The following is a 26,621-nucleotide window of genomic DNA, read 5'->3' on the forward strand; positions in this document are numbered from 1 at the left end:
GAGTCCCTGTGGCTCTCCATCCCGGCCCGAGAGCAAAAGGCGTCACCCCTTCCCGAAGGCCTTCCCTATGGACAGTCCCTTCCCTGGGTTCTCACCTGTCCGGGGTGGACAAGTACTTCTGCTTCTGGAACTTCTTCTCCAGGCCCATGAGCTGCAGCTCGGTGAAGATGGTACGGCTCCGGCGAGGCTTCTTCTGCCGCGGCGTGGGCTGCTCTGTCTCAGACTCACTGCTGCCGAGAGCCTCACCGCCTGGGGCCTCGTTGGACGAGGCCTCAGAGGCCGGGTGGCAGGACAAGGCCTGGGCAGCTCCCGGGGGGGCGGGGACCAGGTGGGAGATGACGGTGGGCTGCCGGGTGATCACTGAGAGGAGAGGGTATGCCCGAAGGGAAGCGGGGCCTGGAAGACAAACAGGGCGGCAGATCATGAAAGGAGCCGGGGTGGAAGAGAGCCAGGGGCCCTCAGAGGGCCACTCGCCCACGCCCATCTGATGGGTGGGGCCCCCTGATCATAAGGAGGTAGAATGGAAGAAGGGGAAGAGGACCTAGAACTGCTGGGGGAGGGGGCAGGTGAGCGTTGCTCAGTCTGGGGTGTGAGAACATTCAAGTTCCCCGCGGCTAAGAGGAGGTTCCTGCGATTCGTCTGGTTTTGAGCCGGCAATGTCCCTGCCTCCTCTCTTTGAAACCCCTAAATTCTGGTTTCAGAGATACGGGTCAATGGTCTGAGCAGATGAAAAGAAAAAGCTCAAAAAGTCATTAGAAAAAGCTACAAACACATAAGGAAGGATACAGAATATCTTTTTAATATACAAACTGCCTGAAAACCCCCTAGGTCTTTATGAAAATACATAGTTGCAACTATGAATTCCTCCTGAGAGGTCTCTAGACATTGAATCATGACATTTTTCAGAGCTGGAAGGAAGCTTAAAGGTGATTTAATTCAACTTCTTCATTTCAGAGACAAGACTGAGTGAAAGGCTAAGTGACTTGCCCAAGATCACAGAGCCAGGAGCAAGAAAATCCAGCAGTCAAACCACGTTCTTCTGGCTTAATGTCCAGAGGTCTTATCACATCAGGAATCACAGGGATACACAAATCACCAGAGGGGAGGTACAAACAGAAACAGATTTAACTCACATGAAAACTCAGATCCATTCTGACCTGTTGCCTCCAGCACTGTGTGAAGAAGGACTGTCGGGCTGGGTGAGGGCTTGGTTGAGGAGAGAGCTGGGGTTGACTGCCAACATCTGCTCTGGGCATTTGCGGGGGTGTATGGTGGCATGGAGGCGAGTTTTGTGCCACTCCTGCCTTAGGAATTTCTAGGTAGAAGTACCATTCCACCAAGAATCTGTTATGTCTTTAAAGTTCAAGTACAAGAACTCTTCTTTTTCATTATTCAATAGGATCGTGCTTAAAACGTCATGATCCTTACCCATCTAAGTCATTTTATCTCACCGGGCCTAAGTCTTGCCACCCATATAGCGAGTAAAAGCAGGTAATTTTAAGGAATTCTTCAAACCCTAATGTACTGATGCCATAAAAGTGCCTCTCATCCCAAGCCCATCTTGACACCTGAGGAAAGACAGAGAAGACACAGGGGTTGCCCTTTGGGACTCATCCCAGCCCTGGCAGCTCACTACCAAGCAAAGGCAAGCCTGTGAGCTAACCAACGATCCCACTAGCTCTGGATTAAAACCAACCCAAGTCACAGAAAGATCTGGGTGCTACTTGGGCTGTACCTCCCTCCCCTGGGTTGGCATTTGTCTTCGTAGTCATGCCTGTGCTTCTGTTTTGGGCCCCAGTCATAGTTATTAAAATAGATAACTTCTCTTGTTCTTTGAGTCCTTCTCATAAGGCCCAGTACAAACCACAGACTTGTTAAATAGTAAATCACCAATGGCTATGTCTTCCATTACCTCTCCAGCCAATGCTAACATTTGAGGTTTTGTGTTGTGGATTCTTTCTCAGGGGGGAAAAATCATCCAGGAATGAATTACAACAACAAAATGAGGATACCTGGGCCTGTGGTTTTGGAACTCCCAGGACACATTATGAAATATGTCTTCTCATGGAAACAGTATCTGAAAGTTTCTTTACAGGTACAACGTAGTTCTTGTCTTGAATCACTTTATTCCTTTAATTCTGACATTTCTTTTTAAAAGGAACTATCTTTATGAAACAGGCTAACTTAGAATCCAGAAGCTTAGGAGCTTACCAGTGTAGGAAGTGGCTGGTTATCTACTGGCCTGTAAGATTTTCAATCACCAGAGTTTAGGCTTTCTCTTTTGTAGGAGAGTAAAATTTTTTCCCCCAACATTAAAAAATATTTGCGATGTGGGGTAATACCTGGTGTTGGCCAGGATATGGGGAAATGGGCCGTCATATATTGTTGGTGAGATTGTAAATGAGTATAGTCTTTTAGAAGGACAAATTAAGCAATACCTCTCAAGTACTGATCCAGGCGGTTCTATAGTTTGAGACCAATTTTCCCATATGCACAAAGATTTAAGGACAAGCATATTCACTGTAGCCTTGATTATAATAAGGAAACAGGGAAAACAACCCACATATCAACAGGAAAATGATTAAATTATATATCTATAGTATGAACTACAATATAAGCACTAAAAAGACCTATGTAAATACATAGATTACATGAAAAAATAAACTAAAATGGAAAAAACTCTAAAGTAAATGACTGAGCGAAAATAAAGGTATGGAACACTTTGCATTCCATTAAAAAAAAAAACTGGATGTGTGTCTGCATTCATAAATGCATCATTTTTAAGCCCAGGAAGTTAGTCACCAAGCTATTAACAGTGATTAGCTCCAGAGAAGGCGTGGGAGTGAAGTAGGGTGAAAAGTAGTGTACATGTATGACTCTAATCCTGTATTTAATCCTGCCATAAATGTTTACTGAGCATCTACTATGGGCTGTACTCTGTTCTAGAAGTTGGGGATAGAGCCGTGACCCACATCAAGTCCCACCTTCAGGAAGCTTACATTTCAGTCGGGAAGGTAGACAGCAAACAAACAAATATATGATGCCAGGTGGTGATAAATTCTGTGAAGAAAAACAGCAGACTGTGAAGATGGGGGACGGAAGGAGGGGGGAGGTATTACCGAGAGGGAGGCAAGGCAAGGCAAGGCAAGGAACAGATAACAGTTCTAGCAAATGGGTGACTCAGTGGAGAGGAGAACATTGGGAAGGGCACCCCGGGGGCAGAGAACCAGCTCAAGCAAAGCCCTAAAGTGGGAATGGGCTTATGTTCAAAGAGTAGCAAAAAGGCAGAGTGAACAGTGTGGGGGTGGGGGGAGGGGGAAATAAAGGTTCCAGGAAATAAAAATTTGGAGAAATAGGCTGTAGCCAGATCACACACGGTCTTGAAGGCCATGGCAAAGATTTTCTTCAGAATGTGATAAAAGCATTAGCGAGATCAGAGCTGGAGAAGGACATGAGGTGCTTTCTGTCCTGAAGAGCCCAATGGCTGCTGTGCGGGGGCCTGACTGCAGCAGTGAGTGTGGAAGCAAAGAAGAAAGCTGGGAGGCAAGGCCACCTTCTAGACCAGGCACCACTGTGGCGGGAGCCAGACAGGGAGCAGCTGCATGGTGAGAGGAGGTCCTCTCAGCTTGTGATTTACAGTGAGGGGTGGGAGAGCCTACAGGACGCTGAGTGTCGTGTCCAAGCTCCTGAGAGCTGCCATCTCAGATCCAGGTTTCTGGCCTTGGCATGTACAGGAATGACGGTGCCATTTGCTAAGGAGGGAAAGACGGGGCAAAGAAGAGACCAAGATTTCTGTTTTATTTTTTAAGGATTTTACTTATTTGTTTGAGAGAGCACAAGTAGGGGGAGGGGCAGAGGAAGAGGGAGAAGCAGGCTCCCCGCTGAGCAAGGAGCCTGACATGGGACTCGATTCCAGGACCCTGGGATCGTGACCTGAGCCAAAGGCAGATGCTTGACCGACTGAGCCACCCAGGTGCCCCAAGATTTCTGTGTCAGACAAGCTGCTGTTACACGCAGTAGATGTTCTGAAGAGGCAGCTACCCATACTAGTCTGGAGTTTGGAGAAGAGCTTAGGCTGGAGACACAGCCTTGACTTCTGGGAGCGCATGTGGTGCATAGAACCACAGGATTAAACAACATCACCTAGAGAGCTAGTAAAATAAAGAAATAAAGAGATCCAAAGATGGAGCCCTGGGGTACGCCCACATCTGAGGTCATAAAAAGGGAGAGAAGCCCATCAAAAGGACCAAGGAAAGGGAACCGGGAAGCAAGAGGAAACCACTATGCCATGTATCCCAATTTCCAGATGATTCTTCTGTAGTACAGCTGACCTTCGAGCAATGGGGGTTGGGGCACTGACACAGCAGTTGAAAATCCATGTACAAATTCTGACTCCACAAACGTAACTGCTAATAGCTTGCCAGTGATCAGGGGCCTTACCAATAAACAGTGAACACATATTTTTTATGTTATTGTATTTCAGTCTACTGTATTCTTACAGTGAAGAAAGCTAGAGAAAAGAAATGTTATTAAGAAACCTGTAAGAAAAAGGAAATACATTTGCAGTATTGTACTCTATTTATTGAAAACAGTCTGTAGCTATGTGGACCGTGCAGTTGAAATTCGTATTATTCAAGGGCCACCGGTATTTAGATTTTACGATAAGCATGTATTATTTTTCTAATTCAAAAAAGGAAAAGTTAGACTAAACAAACTTCATTTTGTTCTCCTTGTTCAGTTTTAGGATACATCCAATTTGTCAAAAAAGAGTTTTCATGCCCATAAATGGTTAAAATTTATTCTAAACGCTGGGCCAAACAAAAACTCTCACCAACCTAGAAATCCCAGCAATGGAGTATAAATCATGGTTGGTTTTATGACACTCTGCTAGTAAAACAAATATTGTGCGTTCTGAGCAAAGGGGACTCTCAGCCGCCCTGTGCCAGTGGGTCTAAGGAATTTTCTCCTTTCATGATAGAAGAGGTTGGCTTCTCATGCTAGACAGAATCACATTCTTTCTTTTAAAATAAAAACTGTATAATGTGGAGAAATCATGGTCTTTAACAAGTGGTCCTGGAATGACTGGATATCCATCCATATGAAAAAAAAAGTAACCTAGAGCTCATAACTTACTTTAAAAATCAACTGAAAATGGATCATAGATCCAAGTAAATACAAACTTATAACACTTTTAGAAGAAAACATAGGAGAAAAATCTTTGTGACTTTGGGTTAGGCAGGGAGTTCTTAGCTATGACACCCAAAGAACGTCACAGTAAGGAAAAAGGTCAAAAGCTGGTCTCCATCAAAAATAACAACTTTTACTTGGCAGAAGATATTATCAAGAAAACAGAAATATAAGCTACAGACTGGGAGAAAATATTTGCAAATCATACACCTGACAAATGACTTGTATCCAGAATGTACTTAAAAAAAAAAAAAAAAAAAAAAAACTTCTCAAAGTTCAGCAATTTTAAAAAAATCACTCCATAAGAAAATGAACATTTAAAAAAAAGATTTTATTTATTTATTTGTCAGAGAGAGAAAGGGAAAGCACAAGCAGGAGGAGCAGCAGGCTCTCCACCAAGCAAGGAGCCCAGTGTGGGACTTGATCCCAGGACCTTGGGATCATGACCTGAGCCAAAGGCAGACGCTGAACTGAGCCACCCAGACATCCCTGAACAAAGATTTTGAGCACATACTTCACCAATGTGGATACACAGACAGTATATAAGTACATGCAAAGCTGCTTAGCATGATCAGCCATTAAGGAAATGTATATTAAAACTACAACAAAGGGCAACTGGGTGACTGAGTCGGTTAAGCGGCCGGCTCTTGATGTAGGCTCAGGTCATGATCTCAGGGTCCTGGGATCAAGCCCCGGTTGGGGCTCCACGCTCAGTGTGGAGTCCACTCGGGATTCTCTCTCTCTCCCTCTGCCCCTCCCCTCACATAAAAGCCTATGTGCAAATAGTGGCATTATTAGTCATTACCAGAAGCGAAACAATCCAAACAGCCCGCCACTGGGATGGAGGGACAAACTGTGGGACACCCATCCAACAGAATCATGGAATACTATTCAGGAATAATAAGGGAAGAAAGTGTTGATACATGCAGCATTAAGGATGAATTTCAAATGCATTATGCTAAGTGAAGGAAGCCAGACTCCAAAGCCATAGAAATCCATTTACAAGACATTCTGGAGAAGGCAAAACTCGAGATGGAGAAGACACCTAGAAATCAGTGGCTTCCAGAGGTTAAGGGCAGAGGAAGACTTTGACTATAAGGAGGAAATACAAGACAACTGGGGGTGACAAGCCTGGGTTTTTTTATATTATTATTATTGAAGTGCAGTTGACATACAATGTGATGTTAGTTTCAGGTGTACAACAGAGTGATTGCGCTACTTTTCACCTTACACGACGGTGACCACAAGTGTAGCTACATCCAGTGACGAGGCTGGTTTGTATCTTGACTGTGGTTCTGGGTTAGACAATTTGATGCATTTGTCAGAACTTGTAACTGTATACTAAAATAATGAACTGTTACTGAATATAAGGTAAAAATAAATTTAAAATCCCCCAAAAGGTCAATAAGTACTTTGATTGCTATTTTGTTTGAGGGGGCTTAAACACTTTTTTTTTTTTTAAATTTGAGCATAGATGAAACAGTGTTACATGAGTTTCAGGCATACAACCTGGTGATTCAAAATACATTCTGCTAGCTTGTAGTGGCGTCACCGTGCAATGCTGTGACAGTTCCATTGACTGTATTCTCTACGCTGTGTCTTTTAATTCCATGACTTATTCCTTCCATAACTAGAAGCCTGTACCTCCCACACTCTCCCCTCTGGCAACCAAAGGTTTGTTCTCTGTATTTATAAATCTGATTCTGCAATTTGTTTGTGTGCACATTTGCTTTAGGGTTTTTCTTTCATTTTTTTGTTTTTTGGTTCAACATATAAGTGCAATGACACGGTATTTGTCTTTCTCATTCTGACTTATTTCACTTAGCGTAATACCCTCTAGGTCCATCTATGCTGTCTTGAATGGCAAGCTGATCCCACTTTTTCTTTTAAGATTTTTATTTATTTATTTGACAGACAGAGATCACAAGTAGGCAGAGAGGCAGGCAGAGAGAGAGGGGAGGAAGCAGGCTCCCCGCTGAGCAGAGAGCCCGATGCGGGGCTCAATCCCGGGACCCTGAGATCATGACCTGAGCTGAAGGCAGAGGCTTTAACCCACTGAGCCACCCAGGCGCCCCAATCCCACTCTTTTTTAAGGCTGAGTAATACTTCCTTGTGTGTGTGTGTGTGTGTCTGTCTGTCTGTCTGTGTCTGTGTATATATATGTCACATCTTCTTTCAACAGGGAAATGCTAGAATCAAAAAGACAAGAAATAACAAGTGGTGGCAAGGATGTGGAAAAAGGGAACCCTCGTGCACTACTCCTGGAGGTGCCAGCCCAGACAGCCCCTGTGGACAACAGGATGGAGGGTCCCCAAAAAATTAAAAATAGGACTACCCATATATGACCCAATAAATCCATTACTGGGCATTTACCCAAAGAAAATGAAAATGCTCTTTCATTTTTATTATAAAAGTAACACAATCTGTTATAAAAGAAATTTAAAACAATTCGAACTATATAAAGTCGAAGTCTCCTCTCACCACGGTCAACCCTAGGCCTTAGAGCTAAACTTCCATCACTGTCCCCATGTGTTAGCACCAACGTACAGATGCTCCAAATCTAATCTCTCGAGACCCGTAGTTCCCAAGTGTTCATTTGGGGAAGTATAAATGCGTCACCTTTTTCCTCTAAAGGGGTAGCCAACGATGTCAACACCACCCACTGACCAGTCCAGTGACTTCAAATGCTACCTTTAAGATTCACTAAGTTCCCAAAGAAATGAGATTGGGAATTTTTGTTCATTCTGGGAATTCTGGGAGTCTGCTAGGGACTTCAAGTCACCAGAGTTCTGAGACTCTCCTGCTCTCTAGAAAAGCAGCACTACCCTTCCCCCAAGGGCTGCCTTCGGGGGAGGTGATCGCCCACTGCTACATGAAGGTAGTGGGTGTGAGGGGAGGATGGGAGATGGGGAGACAGGGGTTAGGAAATCAGAGAAAGGGGTACATTTCTAGAGACTGCTGTGAGTCTGCAACTTTGGGGAGAAGAATGGCTATGAGAGAAGATTTCTGAACACCATTCAGGGTGTATACTGTGTATAAATCCATGAATATAACCTTTCAGAAGATCTAAAGAACTTCATGCTCCAGGCTTCTGTGGCCAGATTTTTATTGTCTTTGAATATGATTCTGGACATACACTGGGTCATATGGGGCCCTAAAAATAATTAGGTTATATGATGTACTGGACTCTTCTAACCTGCTGAACTAATATTCAAGCTGACCACTCCACTTGAATTATTGTGGTTTTTTAAGGGAGTTTTGTTGTCTGGGAGAACAAGTCCCTCTCTATTCTTTTTTACAGAATTTTCTTGGCTATTGTCATTATTTTTCCAGCTGAATTTTAGCACCAACTTGTTGGTCTCGAAAAACCAATTCCCACTAAAGTTTTGGTTCAAATTACCTAAACTTGTAGATCAATTCACAGGAGACTGTTCTTTCAAGGGTCCTACACTCTGGTGGGTTGGAAGCAATTGCTGTTATTTAAAAATGGCTTTTGGAGGAACACTCATACACTACTGATGGGAAAGCAAATTGGCACAGCCATTGTAAAAGTAGCATGGAGGCTCCTCCAAAAATTAAAAATAGAAATACCATATGATCTAGTAATTCCACTATTAGGTATAAAATATCAATTCAAAAAGATACATACCACTCTATATTTACTGTAGCATTATTTAAAACAGCCAACATATGGAAGCAACCTAAGTGTCCATCAATAAATGAGTGGATAAGGAAGATGTGGGCTATATAAATATATATACATAATGGAATATTATGCAGCCATTAAAAAGGATCAGCTCATGCTTTTTGAGACAACACAGATGAACCTAGAGAGGATTATGCTAAGTGAAATAAATCAGACTGAGAAAAAAACCCCACATGACTACATTCATGAGTGAAATCTAAAAAAAAAAAAAAATTAATAAAAAGCAGAATCAGACCTAGAAACAGAGAGGACAAACCAAGGGTGGCCAGAGGGGTGGGGGGATTGGGGAATGGACAGAATGGGTGCAGGCGAGTGGGAGGTAGAGGCTTCTAGTTATGGAATCAATAAGTCATGGGATCAAAGGTGCAGCATAGGGAAGAGAGTCAGTGATATTGTAATAGCTAGTATGGGGACAGAGGGTGGTTCTCCTTGTGGTGAACACAGTATAATGTGCAACCTTGTCAAATCATAATGTTGTACACCTGAAACTAACATAACTGTGTGTTGACTACATTCAGACAACAGATAAATGACTTTTGGACATTTACGCGATTTGGTTCTATGACGCCTAAACCCAGCAATAAAACCTTCATCGAAAACAAAGCAAACAGGGGCACCTGGTGGGCTCAGTCAGTAGAGCACATGACTCTTGATCTCGGGGTCATGAATTCAAGCCCCATGCTGGGCGTAGAGCTTACCTAAAGAAGAAAAACACAAAGTTCTAAGGAATGACAGTGATCTAAGGCACTGTCCTTTACAGAAGCCTATAGCTGCAGGCATCCTGACCTGACCTCTGAGGCAAGTTCAAGGACAAAGCTGCACTCTACTCTCTGGCTGGGAGCACCACGTGATATTGGAGGTGCACATGGCCAGTGGGATGAGCATACATGTTTGGGGGTTTCAGGAGGACCTCCCTTGTAAGTATAGGACTGCGGTGGAGCAATGTGTTGAGCTGTGCGAAGGAAGGAGGTGGCTGCACCAGAAGTCAGGGTAGGAAATGTGCGTGCTCTCGAGCCCTGAGTCTCCTGAAAGGCAAACCCACAGGGAGCAGGAAAGTGAGATAAAATGCATTTCAGCCAGCTGTTTGCTGTCTTTTCTTGCTTTACTATATGACCCAATTCCCAACAAAACAACACCAGCCCCGAGCTTTAATGTCTCAAAGCACTGGCAACTCCCATTTCATATTCCCCCAAAAGTACTGTATGATTGTCCAGCCACATTTTTATATTTTGGCTAAAAACCCAATGTAGGTTTTAAAAATATTAGGGAAAAGTTGCAATTAACACATTCGTTAGGGGGCACTGTGGTCGCTGAGAAGGTGGACGGTGTACAGTGCTGTGTATTAAGTAGGTCTTTCCCTTTCCCTGAGATTATCACTACGTGAAAATGTTGACTGAAGACAGCTGCCCTGCTCGGCTGGATCATTTACATACACTTGTGAAATTCAAGCACGTTATCTGCCACCGAGGAATGACTGCCCCAAACCAAGGACATTGTTTAAACAAACACATTTTTTAGTTGACAAACGGAAGGTAAACATAACCACAATGAATGCGTTTTCTAATCATTGCTTTCCTTTAACCAATCCCCCTACTTGATGCTTTGCTGCAGGACGGATATCACATTCATTGTGTGTATTGTGTACCTCCAAGTGGTTCCCTGCCACGTGACTGGCTGTTTTGAGAATTGGGTTTTGGATTTGAAAATCTGAGCGCATCAGCGGTCGGTGTGCCCTAGGACATCCCAGGGTGTATGGGATGATACAGAACATTCGGCAGGCTCAACAGAACATTTTCCGGCTGTGCTGATTCTGGAAACTGTAAACTTGTGCATGTGACTGTGTCTGGGCCAAGGAGAGGCACAGTCCAGGCACATCTCCTCCGTATAAATCCTCCTTCATGGCAGAAGCCCGTCCCTTCCAACTACAGTCTGACTTGAACTTCAGGGCAGAATCCCCAAAGAACAGTGTCTGTTCCTGTGCATCTCCTGTGGACTTCTCTTCTATTCTTCCAACATACCAGTCCCCAAATTGACTCTCCACACCCACATTTCTTGGGGACACGGGCAAGGGCCGAAAGTCTGAGTGGATAAGAATCTCTAAGTTGCTTGCTTGACTGATTTATGTTCCAGGAATGTGTGACCTATATATCTGCTGAAAGCTTCAGAGGGTCGAACGCAGCACATACAAAGGCACAGAGCAGTACTCAGATAACCTGGCAGACTCCACGGGACAACTGGGTGGTTTTAGCTGAGTTTCCTGGGAAAAATCGTAAAATCACCCATGCCCAGCGATTCCCATAAGCTCACATTCCTGCCACTTGGCTGGTAATCTGGGGTAGGGGAAAGAAGAGGCTCTCTACCAATGACTTGTGGAGTGATCTCGAACAGGTTACCATCACTTTCCTCGTTTCAATTTCCTCTTCCATGAAGCGGGGCTAGTAAGAGTTCATCCCTGAAGATTTCTGTGAGGACGAAGTGCATTACCATTTGTGGAATCCCAGCGGGTTTTCATTGCTGTTCCCTCCCTTTCCTTTCCTGCCCTCACTGGAGTTGCCTGATGCTCTCTGAGTAAGCCAAAGGAAAGCGGATAACATTTTCTTAGGGAGAAAGCAGAATGTACCCGCACGTACTCGGGAACTAGGCACATGGGTCTCCTCATCCTCTGTGTCTTCATATGCAAAGCAAGACCGCCCCATCAGTGTCCGCCAGTTTCTCCTCACCACATGGTTGGGGGGGAGTGGGGGGCCTTCAAATGCCCTTACAGCTGTGTAGTGAGACTGACAGCAGCAAGGGGTCTAAAGGAAATTGGTGGGAGGGCTGACCTGGTGGGACATGGAACATCCCCTAAAACTATCAAGACTCTAGAAATCATGTGCAGGTTTTTTTGCAGACCTGTAAAAAACAAAAAACAAAAAACAAAAAAACTTCATAGAAACACTTAGGAGGCCCAAAGCTCAGCTCTTCCCAAAGGGAAGAAGGATGGAGGCAAAGACGGCTGCAGCTGGGACAGACCAGAGTCAGTTTCTGACAACTGTGCAGAAAGGAGATGCGGGGGTTAGAATTCATCTGCCCTATCTAATGCTGAAAGGGGGAGGAGGTGAGCCGAGGGTAAGTGGTCAGCAGACATGACGATTCAGTCACTGTGTGTCTAGATGGATAATCTGTAAGCATGAGACAGAAAGGGAAGAGGAATGAAAGCAATCATAAAGACGCTCCAAGGGGCCTTTTAACTTTGGCACACGCCAAGTTTCTAGAATGGTTTTGCACAACTAATGAAAAGAGAAAATGTTTTAAGAGGCCAACTCAAAAGCTGACAAAAATGCCTTAGCCAGGGGCACCTGGGTGGCTCAGGGGGTTAAAGCCTCTGCCTTCAGCTCAGATCATGATCCCAGGGTCCTGGGATTGAGCCCCGCATCGGGCTCTCTGCAGGGAGCCTGTTTCCTCCTCTCTCTCTCTCTCTCTGCCTGTCTCTCTGCCTACTTGTGATCTCTGTCTGTCAAATAAATAAATAAAATCTTTAAAAAAAATGCCTTAGCCATTAACTACTTCACTAAAAAGGGGGGGCATTTTGATGGGTTACGTGTAAATGAATTAAAAACACACAGAATAAATCTATTCCAAAATCCACAAAGACTGTCATACTGTCGACTCTGGAATAAGCATCAGCTAAATAAAAACTTAAGAAGGTTCACAAAGGTTGTGAAGGTAGGGAGAACACATTTGGGGGGAGTATTTAGAAAATCGTAGGAAGTTCAAAAAATAAGCAGAGGACATCGGAGCAAGGCTGGTAGGCTGACGGCATGGCGCCATCTTTCCAGATTCTTGAGCTTTGCACAAAGACAAGCTCAGTCTTCTCACAGTCAGCCTGCAATGTCGTCAAAGCTGCAGCCGCCCACAGGAACACTGGGTTACACTGAGAGCTCAATGAAATCAATTAAGCCAGTTGGGGCCCGAAAGGTTTAGGGACATTCCCCTCCTCCCTAGAATGTTGAACTACGCAAAAGTGGTCACCATCCACCCTCCGCCTTCACCACTCCCGGGCTCCTGGAGTTCCGGCCAAGGAACATACTGGAGATGGCACTGTCTCTCTCCTCCCGGCCATTCTGTTTTCTACAGACGCCCACACCTGCTTTCATCCACACCTCATAACCACTCACTGACGGAAAGCTTCCCAGAGCAGCTGTTGCTCAGCACAAAGACTGAATTAATCACTCCTACCTTCATGCGCCCACACCATTGTGTTTGTGTCCTTATTCACCCTTAACTTAATTCAGACCTTGGAGTTAATTTGTTTACCCCTCTACTCTTCTCACGAAAATGCAAACTTCTTTAGGACAAGAGTGGGAAGTACATCTTCCTGGCGTTTAACTCTGTGTCCTGACTTTTGCTGATTTCGACCTGGAACCGGAAGATCGGGGCTGGGGCTGTGCTTCTGCTACCTTTGGGATCTATGACCTCAGGTCAAACCAGATTCCCAAGTTTCTGTTTTCTCTCCTATAAAATGGCAATATGATATGTCTCCACAGCTTGCTAAAGGTTCACATGAGATAATGAGCAGGGGAAAAAAAAAATTTCCAACAACGAAGAACGATACCAAAGGAGGCACTGATTTTTTCCCCCCCCCCCAATGCTCAAAAGGAACTCGTGTTCCATACTTTGGAGTTGCCTCTCTTCATTGGAAGTCACAACACCGCTCTCTTGGGCTGACCTAACCCCCTCTGCTTCATGTCTTGTGCTTTGCCATTTCTAGGTAAGGTCCTGGTGTCCCACGAGTGCAGTCTACACAAAGCTGACCAAGAGGAGTCCTCTCATTCACCGTCACTGTCATCAGTGAACTTGACCCACAGCAACACAGCTCTGTGACAACTGCTAGAGACAGGAAGACAAACCGTTCCTCATCTCTGCCCTCAAGAAGCTAATTACTCATTGGGAAAATGAGACTTTAAAATTTTAAAAGCCAAACAAACAGGAAAACAAAGAAGAATGTGGCAATGCTGGGCACCATAAGAACCCTAGGAATTCAGGACAGATGGCTGGATTCTAGAGAGTACAGCGCCTTGGCGCAAAAAGAAGAGGAGCTGGATTGTGGGGAGAAAGGAGGGGATGGATGCCAGAGTCGAGGAAAAACCACTGTCAAGGAAAAACCAATGGGATCTGGAGAACCACAAGGCTGGGGTAGGAGGCAGGTGCAGACACAGGCAAGGCACAGGGAGACTCAAAGACTCGAGTGGTCCCTGACGGAAATGTGGCACCCTTGCCGGGTGAGACTGTCCTGGTAGAAAAGACAAGGCTTACAGAGGCTTATTTGTTTGTGGTGACAATTAGATACCCAAGTGATGATACCTAAGAGGCGGGGACGGTAACAGATGGTTCTACCCAGAAGCACTTGGAGACAGATATGGAGATTGTCCTGACAACCAGAGTTGAAGGGCTAAAAGTCAAATCCATCTCCTAGAAAGAAATACTTACAAACAACAGAGGATCAAGGACTGGGTCCTGGGGTGCGACTTTGTTGATGGGCCTGGAAAAGGAAAAAGCAACAACGACACACTTGCCTGAGGAGGAAGCAGCACAAAGGGAACGTACAGGCTCAATGAAAATGGTCAGAGAATTTCAAGAATGATAAACTTCTAGTAAGTTTACTCACTCGGAAATCTTCTGCCTTAAGTTCTGAAACTTTCCTCCCCCTTCTCTGCTACGTCCAGACCGATCTTCATACTATCTCTACCAGGCAAGCTGGGAAAATGTGCCTCACGCCTTATGCCAGGGCACTGGGCAAAGTTTCTAGAAAAAGCCACAGGTTACTTTTCTGCAAATGGCCCCGTGGGTCCATAGGCAAGCTCCTGATTACCCAGAAGGAAAATCATTTGCCAAACTTAGAACCTATCTCATGCCAAAATGTAATTTTCCAAATTCAAGTTCATTTCCTCCTTCTCCCTGTGCATTCTAATCCTGGTTTAAATGTATTCTTTCTAGCTTGCCTTTGGTTGCAAAGAATAGAAACAAAGTGGGATAAAAGAAAATAAAATTCAATTTAATTTAACGAATTACGGAATACCTCGTGTAGACACTGTGCCAGGAACTGGGGATAAAACAGAACGCAAGACAGACCAGGTCCTTGCCCAGCTTATGTTCTGGCCAGATGGCAGACACTTAAGAAAGCAGTAATTCAGGGTGCTATAAAGAGCATTCAGCAAGAGGATTTAACCAAAATAGGTGGTCAGGATGCCCCCACAAGAGTGCCATTTAAATGGAGATGTAAAGGATGAGATTAGTGGAGATTCTAACCAGAGAGTAATAGGGAATAAAAAGAAACAGGGAAAAATATACAGATTTGCCAAATACTGACTGTAAAAAAAAAAATTAAGAAAAACAAGAAACCCAGGATGGAATGGCACTTGGGCCTTATCAGAGAACACCTAAAGAGCTTCTAAGGTGGAAGCTGGGTCTGCTGAGTGGGGCCAATGGGAAGAGTTCTCTGCTGGAACACGAAGGCAAGTTTCTAGACTGGACTGCTCTCAAACAAACCACGGTCTGGTAAGGCCCCCCAGGTATGGGCAGGGATTGGAAGATTTCCCTTTGCCATACGGACATTTTCTACGAGCCGCCTCCATGTCACGCACTTATATGGTTTCTGCGTAATCCCTTTGTTTTCTGATAAAAGTGCCTCCTTAAAGGTTATCCAGTGAATGAGCTCAGGGAACAAGAACTAAGTGGCAGAAAGGGCTCAAACTTTGGGGAGATGCACCCCTTGAAAGAGAGGAGGAAAGAGCAGCTCCGTGTTCAGCAGAAAGGTCTTGTTGGATGGAATGGACGAGTTCCTCTCCTTTTCTCTTCTACTCAAGTCAATAAGGTCAAGTGGCAGAGAGACAGCAGTCCGGCAGTTTTATAGCAGAAATATCCATATGTACTCATGCTCGAGTCTTGCTCTTGTACGTAATAAAAGGTAAGAGTAACGAAGGATCATAGTAGGAATAACGGTAATAAGATTCTGCAAAACAGTGAATGTGAATCATGGGGACCATGATTACCCAACTGGCCGACTGGGACCAAGGATAGCTGCTCCCTCCAGCAAGAAGCCTTCCCCTTCCCTGCACAGAGCCGACCCTGTCAGTTAAGATGCGGCTCTACCCTCAACAGTGCCAGCATTAAGTTACGTAGCTTTTAGTCCATGATGAGATCTTTGTCGGAATCTTCCCCATCTGTACACGGGGGAGTTAGAGGGTTTTAAGGTCCCTTTTGGTACCGAGATGCAATGATTTTATGAGCAATCACCACACTCAGAGCCAATGTGTCTCTCTTCCATTTCTCAACCCGACTGTACAGTCTTTGCCTTAGATTTCTATTTCCCATGCTGTACCTCCCGTACTTTGCCAGGACACCAACTGAATACATATTAGCTGAATTAAGCAAGTGTGCTGAGAACAAGAGTGTTACTGCATGCAGGTAAACTTCTCCAGCATGACCACATTTCTGTTCACAAGGAAGTGATGAACTGTGTACTCATCCGATATCTCCACAAGTGATCCAGATCATAACTACTCAAGGCCAAAGACTATCTTTGCATTCAGTCTAACCATGTACAGTTAAGACTTTGAGGCTATGTGATTTATAGCTAATGACACAGTGAGTAACACACCACAGACATTACTTTTTCTAGCCCGGCCTCTGATGTACGAGGCAGATGGTATTTGACAAACGGACACAGAAAGTCAATGTCTCAACTAGTACCAGAGCTCAAACCCCTAGAGGGAACCACAAAAGTTCTGTTTATGTCACATACTGCCTTTCTAGGTGGGAATGACCAAAATGATGACCAAAACGTCTTCCTTCGCGCGCGCGTGTGTGTGTGTGTGTGTATGTGTGTATTTTAAATCATTAACTGATTCTGCAACCCAGTGTTACAAACACTGTGATTTTACTAATGAGAGGCCATGGTAAATACCACTTTGGAAGTTTCTGGGCCTTTGCAATTTGCTTTCATACACCGCCCCCCCACCCCCAGCTATACTGAAGCATAATTGAGAAATAAAAATTATATATACATATAAAGTATACAACGTGATGATTTGATATAGGTACACATTGTGAAATGATTATCACAATCAACTTAATTAACATAGCCATCAGCTGACATAATTGCCTTTTTTGTGTGTGGCAAGAACACACTTGGCAAATTTCAAGGATATGATACATTATTATTAACTATGGTCACCGCCTGCGGTGCTTTAGGTCTCCAGAACATATCTGTCCCATAAATGGATGTTTGTTCTCTCTGACCAACAATTTCCCAATTTCTCCAACCACCAGCTCTCTGTAACTCTTTTCTTCTCTGTTTTTAGAAGTTTCTAGACTGCACACATGAGTGAGACCATGTAGTATTTCTCTTTCTATATCTTATTTCACTCCACATAATGTCCTCCACGTTCATCTAGGTTGTCACCGATGGCAAGATTTTTTTCAGGCTGAATAATACTCCATTATATGTATACACTACATTTTCTTTATCCACTCATCTGCCTATGGACACTTGGGTTGTTTCCATGTCACGGCTACTGTGAATAATGGTGCAATAAACATAATAATGCAGAAATCTCTTTGCAAAAATGATTTTATTTCCTCTGGAAGTAAACCCAGAAGTGGGACTGCTGGATTCTATGGCAGTCCTATTTTTCATTTCTTGAGGTACCCTCCGTACTGTTTTCCACAGTGGCTGTAATCATGTGGCCCATTTTTAAGGTTCCTTAGCTTAAGTGTTTTAGAGGTGAACAGCTAACAATCTGATATGTCACAAACCATTGAAAGACTTCTGCTTAGAAATTTCTCCTAAATCAGGCAAATACACGTTTAGGAAGAGAGGAGGAATGCAAGGGCAGACCTCTGATTTGTGTATTACAACTTGATGACCTACAACATTGGCATTGATTTGCTCACTTAAAAAAAGTGATAATAATAATTCACCCTGTGTTAAGGACAGTAGGAAGGGTCAATCTCTAAAAGAAGAGAGGCTCCCTCAACAAAACACCACGTTAGTCTCATGCCTCTTAAATTCTATCCATATCCGAAGGCAATGGGCAGACGGAGGGGACAAAAGAGGGAAAGCTTATCGAGCACAATCCTGGGCTAGACTCTGTGCGTACCTATCTCTAAGTCTGAGGAAAAATTACCAGTGATGTGGGTACATATCTGGAATCTGAACAGATATCTGTCTGATTCATGGCCATGCTCTTTTAATTATCCCACACTACCTTCCAAAATTCTAAAATACAATTTACCAGGGAACTTCCCTTCCGATATTTCTAGTGTTCCAGGTAATCAGTGTACCTGCATACATAGCTAAAGCCTTCTGCTTCTTCCAGGGGTTGCTTATGAGTTATGCACTGATGTTGGCTCGTATTGCCTGAACAGAGTCCATCCTATCTCAAGGCCTCCATAATTTTCATGACTTGGTGCCCAATTCCCAAAAGAAAGAAGCAGGCAAGGAGATATTTTGAATTCTTCTTAAATCACATTAATTCTTTCCCAGTAGGAAGCAACATGTTTCAATGTATAAAATTTAAATCTACAGAAATATAGACACCAAAAAAAGTATATTCCCACATACAGAAAAACCAGTGAAGTTCACAGATTTCTGAAAGATAAAGGGGTTCCTATTTGGAGATACTCTGCTTGGAAGAAAGTTGGCACGGTGGTTTTAGCCAGGCCAGAAAAGAGAACAAACAGTCCTGTTTCCTGGGGAGCAGCCTGAGTTGAAACAATATATGACATTCTGAAATCCATCTAACACAGAAATAATGGCCCTATTACCAAGACATAAGAAGTGAGCCAACCCATATACATGGGCAAAGAATTCAGATCTGTAGCCAGATGCCCAGGTACTTTCTCATTTTCCATGAGCCTTTTCCCCATTGACCCTGTGAAAAGTAGAGAGACATTTTTTATAGAACTTGCAACCATTAATCACAGAGATATGTATCAACATTGCTTTGGGTTTCCCTTAATTACTCAAATACATTTCCCTTCCACTAGTAACAAGTTAGCATACGCTGGAGAAAAGTAAGGGGAAAAACAAATGCTCCCTTTCTTCATTAGATTCTGAGCCCAGGATTATAGACTCAAAAATGGTCATTCTGTCAACAGAAAAAAAAATAAGGTCAATAAATTGCAGTGTAGAATTGTGCCAAGACTTACGTCAAAGGGATAGATTTTTAAAATAAGTACATGTTTTTAAATTTTAGGATGTCTTGGGTCAACTAAATAAGAGGGATGTTAGGACAAGGTTTTGAAATGTAATCAGAAATGTTAATGCCACGGTCAGCATATTTCACTTTCTAGGTACTATTCTCAGCCAAAAGGGGCAATACAAACGTGAGCTATACTTATCTTATGACAGGGACTTCTGGGCTAGCACAGTCTTTCCTAGAATATCTCCCTCCTTGTTGTCAACACTACAAAACCCACTTCCCACGCCAAGTATAACCACCAGTGCAGATATAACTTGGTTCTGCCACAGGCCCTGGTCCCCCCCACACCTGTGACGTGTATTCCTCTCCGCTCTTCAGATGCAGCACAAAAAAAGAGGATTTTTGACAAGAGCAACTCACAGGCCCCCACATGTGCTTGTGCTCCTTGAATTGGGCCATGACTGTCTTCCCTGACCCAACTCCACCGGCTCTCCATCCAGCTGCCCATTCAGGCCTTTTCGGGCCAGACCCCGCCTTCCCTCTCCCATCACACAGCTGACAGCATGAGATGAGAGCTGCTCTGGGGCCAGTGCCTTCCCTGCCCTGGGGGATGGGGCGGAGAGTGGGTCAGAACACCGGGGTGTTCCTCTCCGATCCAGCTATGTCTGCATTACGACCCCACCACTCGGAGAAGGACTGGCAGAAGGCAGGAGCGCCACATACAAATAAAACCATCAGACAGACAGACTCCCAGGACACTCCAAAAGTCTTCAAAAGTAGTCTCAGGCAGCAATCAAATTATACCATACCAACATCTGAATAGAAACCATCCATTCGCAGAGGAGAGGAAGAAACCATAGTTGATCTTTTACATTTTTAGGCCTATAAGGAAGTTATGAGAGTCAGGTTCAAGTCGTCGCTATTTTTATGCAGTAATTAAATGCAAACTAGTGGTGACAACTTGTTAACCCACTCACCTACTGATGAAGACTTCTGGCTGGTCACAGTTCAAGGGGGAAATGATTGGTCCCGATATACCAACTCTGAGTACAGCTGATGGACTCTACAGTTTCTGCTTGTTCTTAACTAGCAAGGCTCTGCACGACCCTTAGCTTCATGTCTTTGCACATTATTCAAAGACAATCAGTCAGAAACACTGAGCCAACTCCTTTCCCCTAAGCCGTCTCTGAGAAAGTTTCTGTAGGAAAAGAATGTCCTGCCGGAAGTCTCCATTCCCTGGCACTGCTCCTCCTCCTTCCTAACACATTAACATTTGCTAGTCTTTCTTTTTCTTTTCTTTTTTTTTAAAGGTTTTATTTATTTATTTGACAGAGAGAAAGATCACAAGTAAGCAGAGAGGCAGGCAGAGAGAAAGGGGGAAGCAGGCTCCCTGCTGAGCAGAGAGCCCGATGCGGGACTCAATCCCAGGACCCTGAGATCATGACTCGAGCTGAAGGCAGAGGCTTAACCCACTGAGCCCCCCAGGCGCCCCTTGCTAGTCTATTTTAACCAACATGCCACCTCTACCTCTAGCCACACGCTACTCTCTCCACAACAACCACTGAGCATCACTCAGCTGTCAAGTCTCAGTAAACAATCTAGGACCAAGACACTGGTCTGATTCCCAAACACTGAGAAATGAAGTAGAAGAACTCGCAGGGGCACAGAGTGAGATTTAAAAATAAAAAGCACATTCAACCTCATCTTCTGTACCGGCACCTGCAGACCACGGGAAGGCCCACAGAGAGAACAGCCTGCCCGTCTAATTCAATCTTTCCCATACGAGAGGCAGATAAAGCGAAGGGCAGGAGAGTCTTAAGAAACCCACAGCTCTGAAACCGTATGGGTCTTTCTGGACATGGACTCTGAAAAGGGAACTAAAAGCCAGGTGACACCCATCCCCCAAAGAAGTAGTCTAAAGAAACAGTATCATGGGAGATCCAGGGACATCAGGGGGGACATTAGGCCATCTGTTCACTTCGAAAACACGTAGGGTCACTAGTTTTTTTTTTTTTAGGAGGAAGGGTATAAGGGAAAGTTGGGGTAGGAGGAGAGCAGTTTGTTATACCAAATCCTTTTTTTTTTTTTTTTCCAAATCTTGATAAATGTTTTAACACATCCTGTGCAACAGATACTCTCATTCCTCAGCTTATGACTCTTTGAGCGATTTAGTTCTAAGAGTCAAAAGGTCCCAGATCAAAGGAAGAGTCAAGAGCTTAGCTGTCCAAACTTCGGGGCTCCTGGGTAGCTCAGACAGTTAAGCGTCTGCCTTTAGCTCAGGTCATGGTCTCAGGGTCCAGGGCTCGAGTCCCGCATTGGGCTCCCGATGCCTGCTTCTCCCTCTCCCTCTGCCCCTCCCTACCGCTTGTTTCCTCTCTCTCTCTTAACAAAGAAATAAAATCTTTAAAAAAGGAAAAAAGGGTTTCAAGATCGAATGCTCCATGATCTGGGAAATGATTTGTAAACATTTGGTCTTCTCTGAGGAAAAGAGAGAGGTGCTGAAGGTGATGGTTGATGCATTTAATATCATATTGTAACAAATGGGTTCAGCAGGGCAACCGCTGTTGCTTAGCCAAAATCTCTGGACAGAAGTAGGAGGGAAATAGTTACGTGAAGGCATTTCCCACGATATCCTGCTTTGTTTAAAAAATAATAATAATAAATAATAGGTAATAATAATAATAATAATGAGGTGAAAGTCTTCTCCTGATGCTTCTGGACCTAAAAGGGGAAAGAAAAGGGCCATGAGGAGAACTGGCCGGCCTAGCCTCACACAATGATGTCATGGAAAACATCTGAGAGGCTTGCCTTAGTAGGCAACACCAGCACACTTAAAACTCATCATTGTCATGATTAATACCATCAAAACACTTATTAAGAGCCTAATTATGAGGCCTATCATAGGGAGTGAACTGAGATCACCAAAGCCACACTTGCTCATAGGTTTATAATGGGGTTGAGGTGAGGGGAATCATCATATTTTTAAATTAAGATTGGATATTAAATTATAAATAAAAGTCAAACTAATTAACATTAAACTGACCATTTTAAACAAAGGTATAAATGAGTTGTACTACTTGCTGTGACTTGAAATGAAATACTTAATGCCCTGGAGCCAAGAAGAACAATGAGTCCATTCATTAATTCGTATCTCATTATTTGGGAGCTCTGTTGACAGCTCTATTGTTCACCCTAATTATTTTTGGCCTAAACTCTCTAGCCCTTACGATAATCATTAGTAATGATGCCTCTGAATTTCTCACACCTAGCTCAGGTAGTATTTTCACATACCTAGGATACGTGCACCTGAGGCCCTGGGTCTTTCTTAAGCCAATGCATGACAAAGATCACAAGAGAGCTACCAACTGACTCGAATTCACTCCCGTCTTCCTAGTGCTGGCACTCCCACAGAGAGCTAACATAGGATTTGAGCATACGGGTATCGAGAGCATTACGGAGGCCTACGAGAAGGATCTCTGGAAGCTTTCCATCCCAGAGCTGGAGATCTCATTCAGTGGAGAAAGTTCTCTGGTCATTAAAGACCAATCAGTCCCTGGTAGCTGTAATTAATACTCAAGAGAAGACAGCAGGGGAATGAGAAAGGAGGTTGATGGGTGAGCTGAGAAATATTGCCAGAGCCCTCCATTAGAATCAAAGATGGTACTCCTTGTAATTCCTTTGTCGCAGAAGCTCTTCGAGAAGCCAGATAAAGTAGCTTAGTCACAAGGCCTAAATTAAATAACAGCCAGAACTGAACTGGATCAAAGGTCATACTATCCTCACAATTCTAGTACTCTCAGAGCTTAATTTCAGAAAAAAATCACCCCTTGTCTTTCTCGTAATACTCACACAAAAAAGTACACTTTTTACTCCAAAATCTCTCTACCTTACTCATGTAAGGAAATTCAAACTAACTACCCCGAAATTACCCCTGAATTAATTCTTGTCCCATCCCACATACCCCGCCATCTCTGGACAGAAGGAAGGGCTACCCTTCTCCAAAGTGCCCCACACCGTTCTCAACCTTTCCCATCCCACCAACTGACTCTGTTTAGGCTTCCTGCCGTGACCACTGACACATCTTTTTAATTGGTGTTCCTGTCTTCAGGCTTGAAGCTTTTCCCGAAAACAACTTTCATCACTACAACCCTTGCCCCCCAAACCATCAAGGAGGCTCCAGTGTGCAGAAGATAAAAGTAAATTCCACGAAATGGCAGTCAAAACCCGTGACGAACGGAACTGGTCTCCAAGTTACCTTTGCAATAATGACACAGTTACCCAACTAACCCGCTACTTAGTCAATGCACAAAAAGTCCACTTTGCTTACTCTGGCCTCCCTTCTCTGCTCATGCTGGTCCTACAGATGGTGGTCACAAGCTCAGCTCAAGAACGAACACCACTTAACTTGTGTGACCTTGAACACATTTCTTTGGCCTCCATAAGCCTTGGCCTCCCCACCTGCAGCACAGAGAACGATGGCCTGCAGGGCCGAAGCACTCTTCGAGAACTTGATCTGTGCACGGTGCTCTGTGGGGTGCATGTCATCATTGTCTGCTTTATAAATTATAAAATTAAATGAATTCTTTGCAACCCCTGAAGGTGATGCCCTAAGTTCACCTGCAACACTAGAGACGTGTCCCAAATACATTCGAGGCTGCCTCCTGGAATTCTTTATTTTTATTTATTTTTTTAATTTTATTTATTGGACAGACAGAGATCACAAGTAGGCAGAAAGGCAGGCAGAGAGAGAGAGGAAGGGAAGCAGGCTCCTTGCTGAGCAGAGAGCCTGATGCGGGGCTCGATCCCAGGACCCAGAGATCATGACCTGAGCCGAAGACAGAGGCTTTAACCCACTGAGCCACCCAGGCGCCCCTGCCTCCTGGAATTCTTAGTTTGCTTAAATTTCCAGGCATAACATAGCAGCAAATAACCCGAGTTTTCTTCAGGTTAGTTGGGTTTTGGTGTTCCTCTACCCAAAACAGAAGTTTCTTGTGTGTTCATTTCCTGTGTGTCTCCAGCAGAACTTCCTTCCGGGCCCGGAGCAGAACCTGCACTTAGTCCCTGCCTATCCCCTAAACAAAACTAATCTCCCTATTCCAAACTCACCTCCGCCCATTTTATCCATTACTTCTTTGACACACCTTACATTATCACTTTAAGTTTTCAGCATTAAATTTCAAGCTCCAGTCAAGCATCTGAAGGACAGGAGCCCGATTTTATGCCTGATTATCTTCCAAAGAGACTCCTTTCCTAGGAGTGTCATTCCAACTGCAACTTAAAATGACCTTGGGAGCTTTAAAAAAAAAAAAAAAAAGGAATTCCCAGGCCCCATCCCCAGGGGTTCTGACCTAATTGGTCTTTGGCCAGGCCTGGGGATTCTACTGTGCAGCCAGGATTAGGAATAACTCGCAACCAAATACAAACTACAAGTCAACAGATTCTTGTTGACTTACAGATCAGCAGGCCTGCTGGACTCTAAGGAAGCCTCCCAGTCTCCCTGTCCTCCAAATTAACCAACCCATTTTCTGTGTTCTTTGCCCTACATGAGCCTCATGCAAGTTCCTTCTGTTCTGATTTCACCCAGCCCGCTAGCCTAAAATTCAGTTACAGAATTTACATCTAAGCCCAGCTCCCTGAAGATTTAAAGGGCTACTGACTGAGCATAACTTCATTGTATCGCTAATATTCTCATTGATATCCACTCTCTGCCTTACTTTATAGACTCTCAGCTTCAGTGGAAGGTTACCAGAGCACAACCAGAGAAACTGTGAAATCTGCTGTATTACAGACCTATTTCAAGCCCGTCCAAGAATGTCCTTGGAAGGAATCCCGTTACAGTGCAGGCTTGTCTAATATGGCCATTACTCTGGATTCTGGGTGGTGTACTAGACTCCCCTTTAATTAGCTAAGGGCAGCAAAGGTCATTGCCCGTCTCTTAGGGTTCATGGTCAACCATACTCAAGTAGTATGCCCATAGAAACTTCTCTTTTAGTAGCACCTAAATATTTCCTGAGCTCTCGCAGGAGACAAAATAGATAGGGTCTCCCTCCTTGGAGAGTTTATAGTTTAGAGAGAGCGGGCATAAATAATAATACAATACACAAGTTAATAAAGAGATAACCCTAACTCATGACAAGTACTATGAAAGAAAGAAACAGGCTGAGTGACAGAGCATGGCTGGGTGTGGCTTGGGGGACAGAGGAGGTGGAGATCTTTTAGAAGATATCTCAAGGTTAAGAACCAGCTGCAGAAATTGTTCCAGGTAGTGGAACAGCATATGCAAGGGACCAGAAATAGAGAAGAGCTTAGCATGTTCCAGGAACAGCGTAGAAGGTGTAGATGAAGCACAGCAGGATTTGGGAGGGACAGGTCGGGCCAGACCCGGCAGGTTGATATGGGCTTTGCTAGGCCTACGGACTATCTGCTGACCCATCCTGTTCAGCGTTCACAGCTCCCTTCCAAGGCAGGTTGAGGTACTCAGTCCTTCTTTTATTATCCCTTTTCGCTGCTTTTATCCAAAATTTGTCTAGAAGCAGACAAGGTGTGCTAATCAAATGCTCTCAGGTCACAAAAAAGTAATATGTTGCATGAAATAACCAGGATTTTAGCTCTTGGTATGGGCTAAGTTCAACAGGGATGAACTCATCCTTCAGTGGCTTTCAGGACAGAACCCAATCTCTTCGGCAAGGCCTGCGAAGCCCTGCCCACCCCCGCCACTTCCGCCCTCATCAGGGAGCCCATTGTTCAGCCAGTCCTGCAAGTACCCCTGGGCCTTTTCACGCCCTTTGGTCTTGCAAAGTCTACTCTGTCTGCCTGGTTCTCCTCCACCTGGTTAACTTCTATTTGTCTTTGAAGAGGTGATAGAGATACCAGATCCTCCCAGAATCCTTCTCTGGCCCTCTCCCCACACTCTTTCATTCTGACAGGGTTAGAGAGCCCTCCTTTGTGACCGCCTACACCCTGCATACACTCCTATCTGAGCGCTTGACCCATATCGGGAATTTCCATTTAATTACGTGTCTTGCCTACAAGACTGAGCTTGGTGCCAGAACTGCATGGTGGTTCGGAACTGCATCTGAGAAACAGTATCCAGTAGAGCCCCAAATAGTACTCAAAGTTCACTGAATGAATGAGTGAATGAAAGAAATACAGGCTGGAAAACACCTGACTTAACAGTTGTTTGTGGAGTGCAGATGTGTGAAAAGTGGGATTTGAGTTGATCACAGCTCCAAGAGCCCAGCCAAGGCTTCACTAATGGAAATGCAAAGCACAGACTAGACTGTGCAAAGGGCGTTGGGTCCAATTGCTGAAACCGTCCTTTAAATGCAACTCGGCTCTCCAGGATAGGGTGACGGAAGCAATACCATGTCTGGACTTCTAGAGGAACCAGACAACGAGCTCCTAGACGGGGGGAAAGCTGTGTCTTATCATCTTAGTGTCCCTAGCAAGTAGCATTACACACAGAGTAAGGGCTCCATGTAATATACGCCCACTGCATATATTAAATGAAGGTGGAGGGAGTTTAGTCCAACGTGACTTAGCAG

At 44.3% G+C, this 26,621-nt stretch overlaps 1 protein-coding gene across 1 annotated transcript in view; it reads right to left on the reverse strand.

Moving 5' to 3' along the window:
• BARX2 (BARX homeobox 2) overlaps nucleotides 1-26,621 on the reverse strand; it is a 74,402-nt gene that overhangs the window by 14,993 nt on the left and 32,788 nt on the right. Inside the window, exon 2 of the mRNA XM_046017027.1 lies at nucleotides 96-396. Coding sequence (XP_045872983.1) covers nucleotides 96-396 — 301 coding nt within the window. The remainder of the gene's footprint in view (nucleotides 1-95; nucleotides 397-26,621) is intronic.

Source organism: Meles meles, chromosome 8 (genome assembly GCF_922984935.1).
Source record: "Meles meles chromosome 8, mMelMel3.1 paternal haplotype, whole genome shotgun sequence".
Lineage (NCBI taxonomy): Eukaryota > Metazoa > Chordata > Mammalia > Carnivora > Mustelidae > Meles > Meles meles.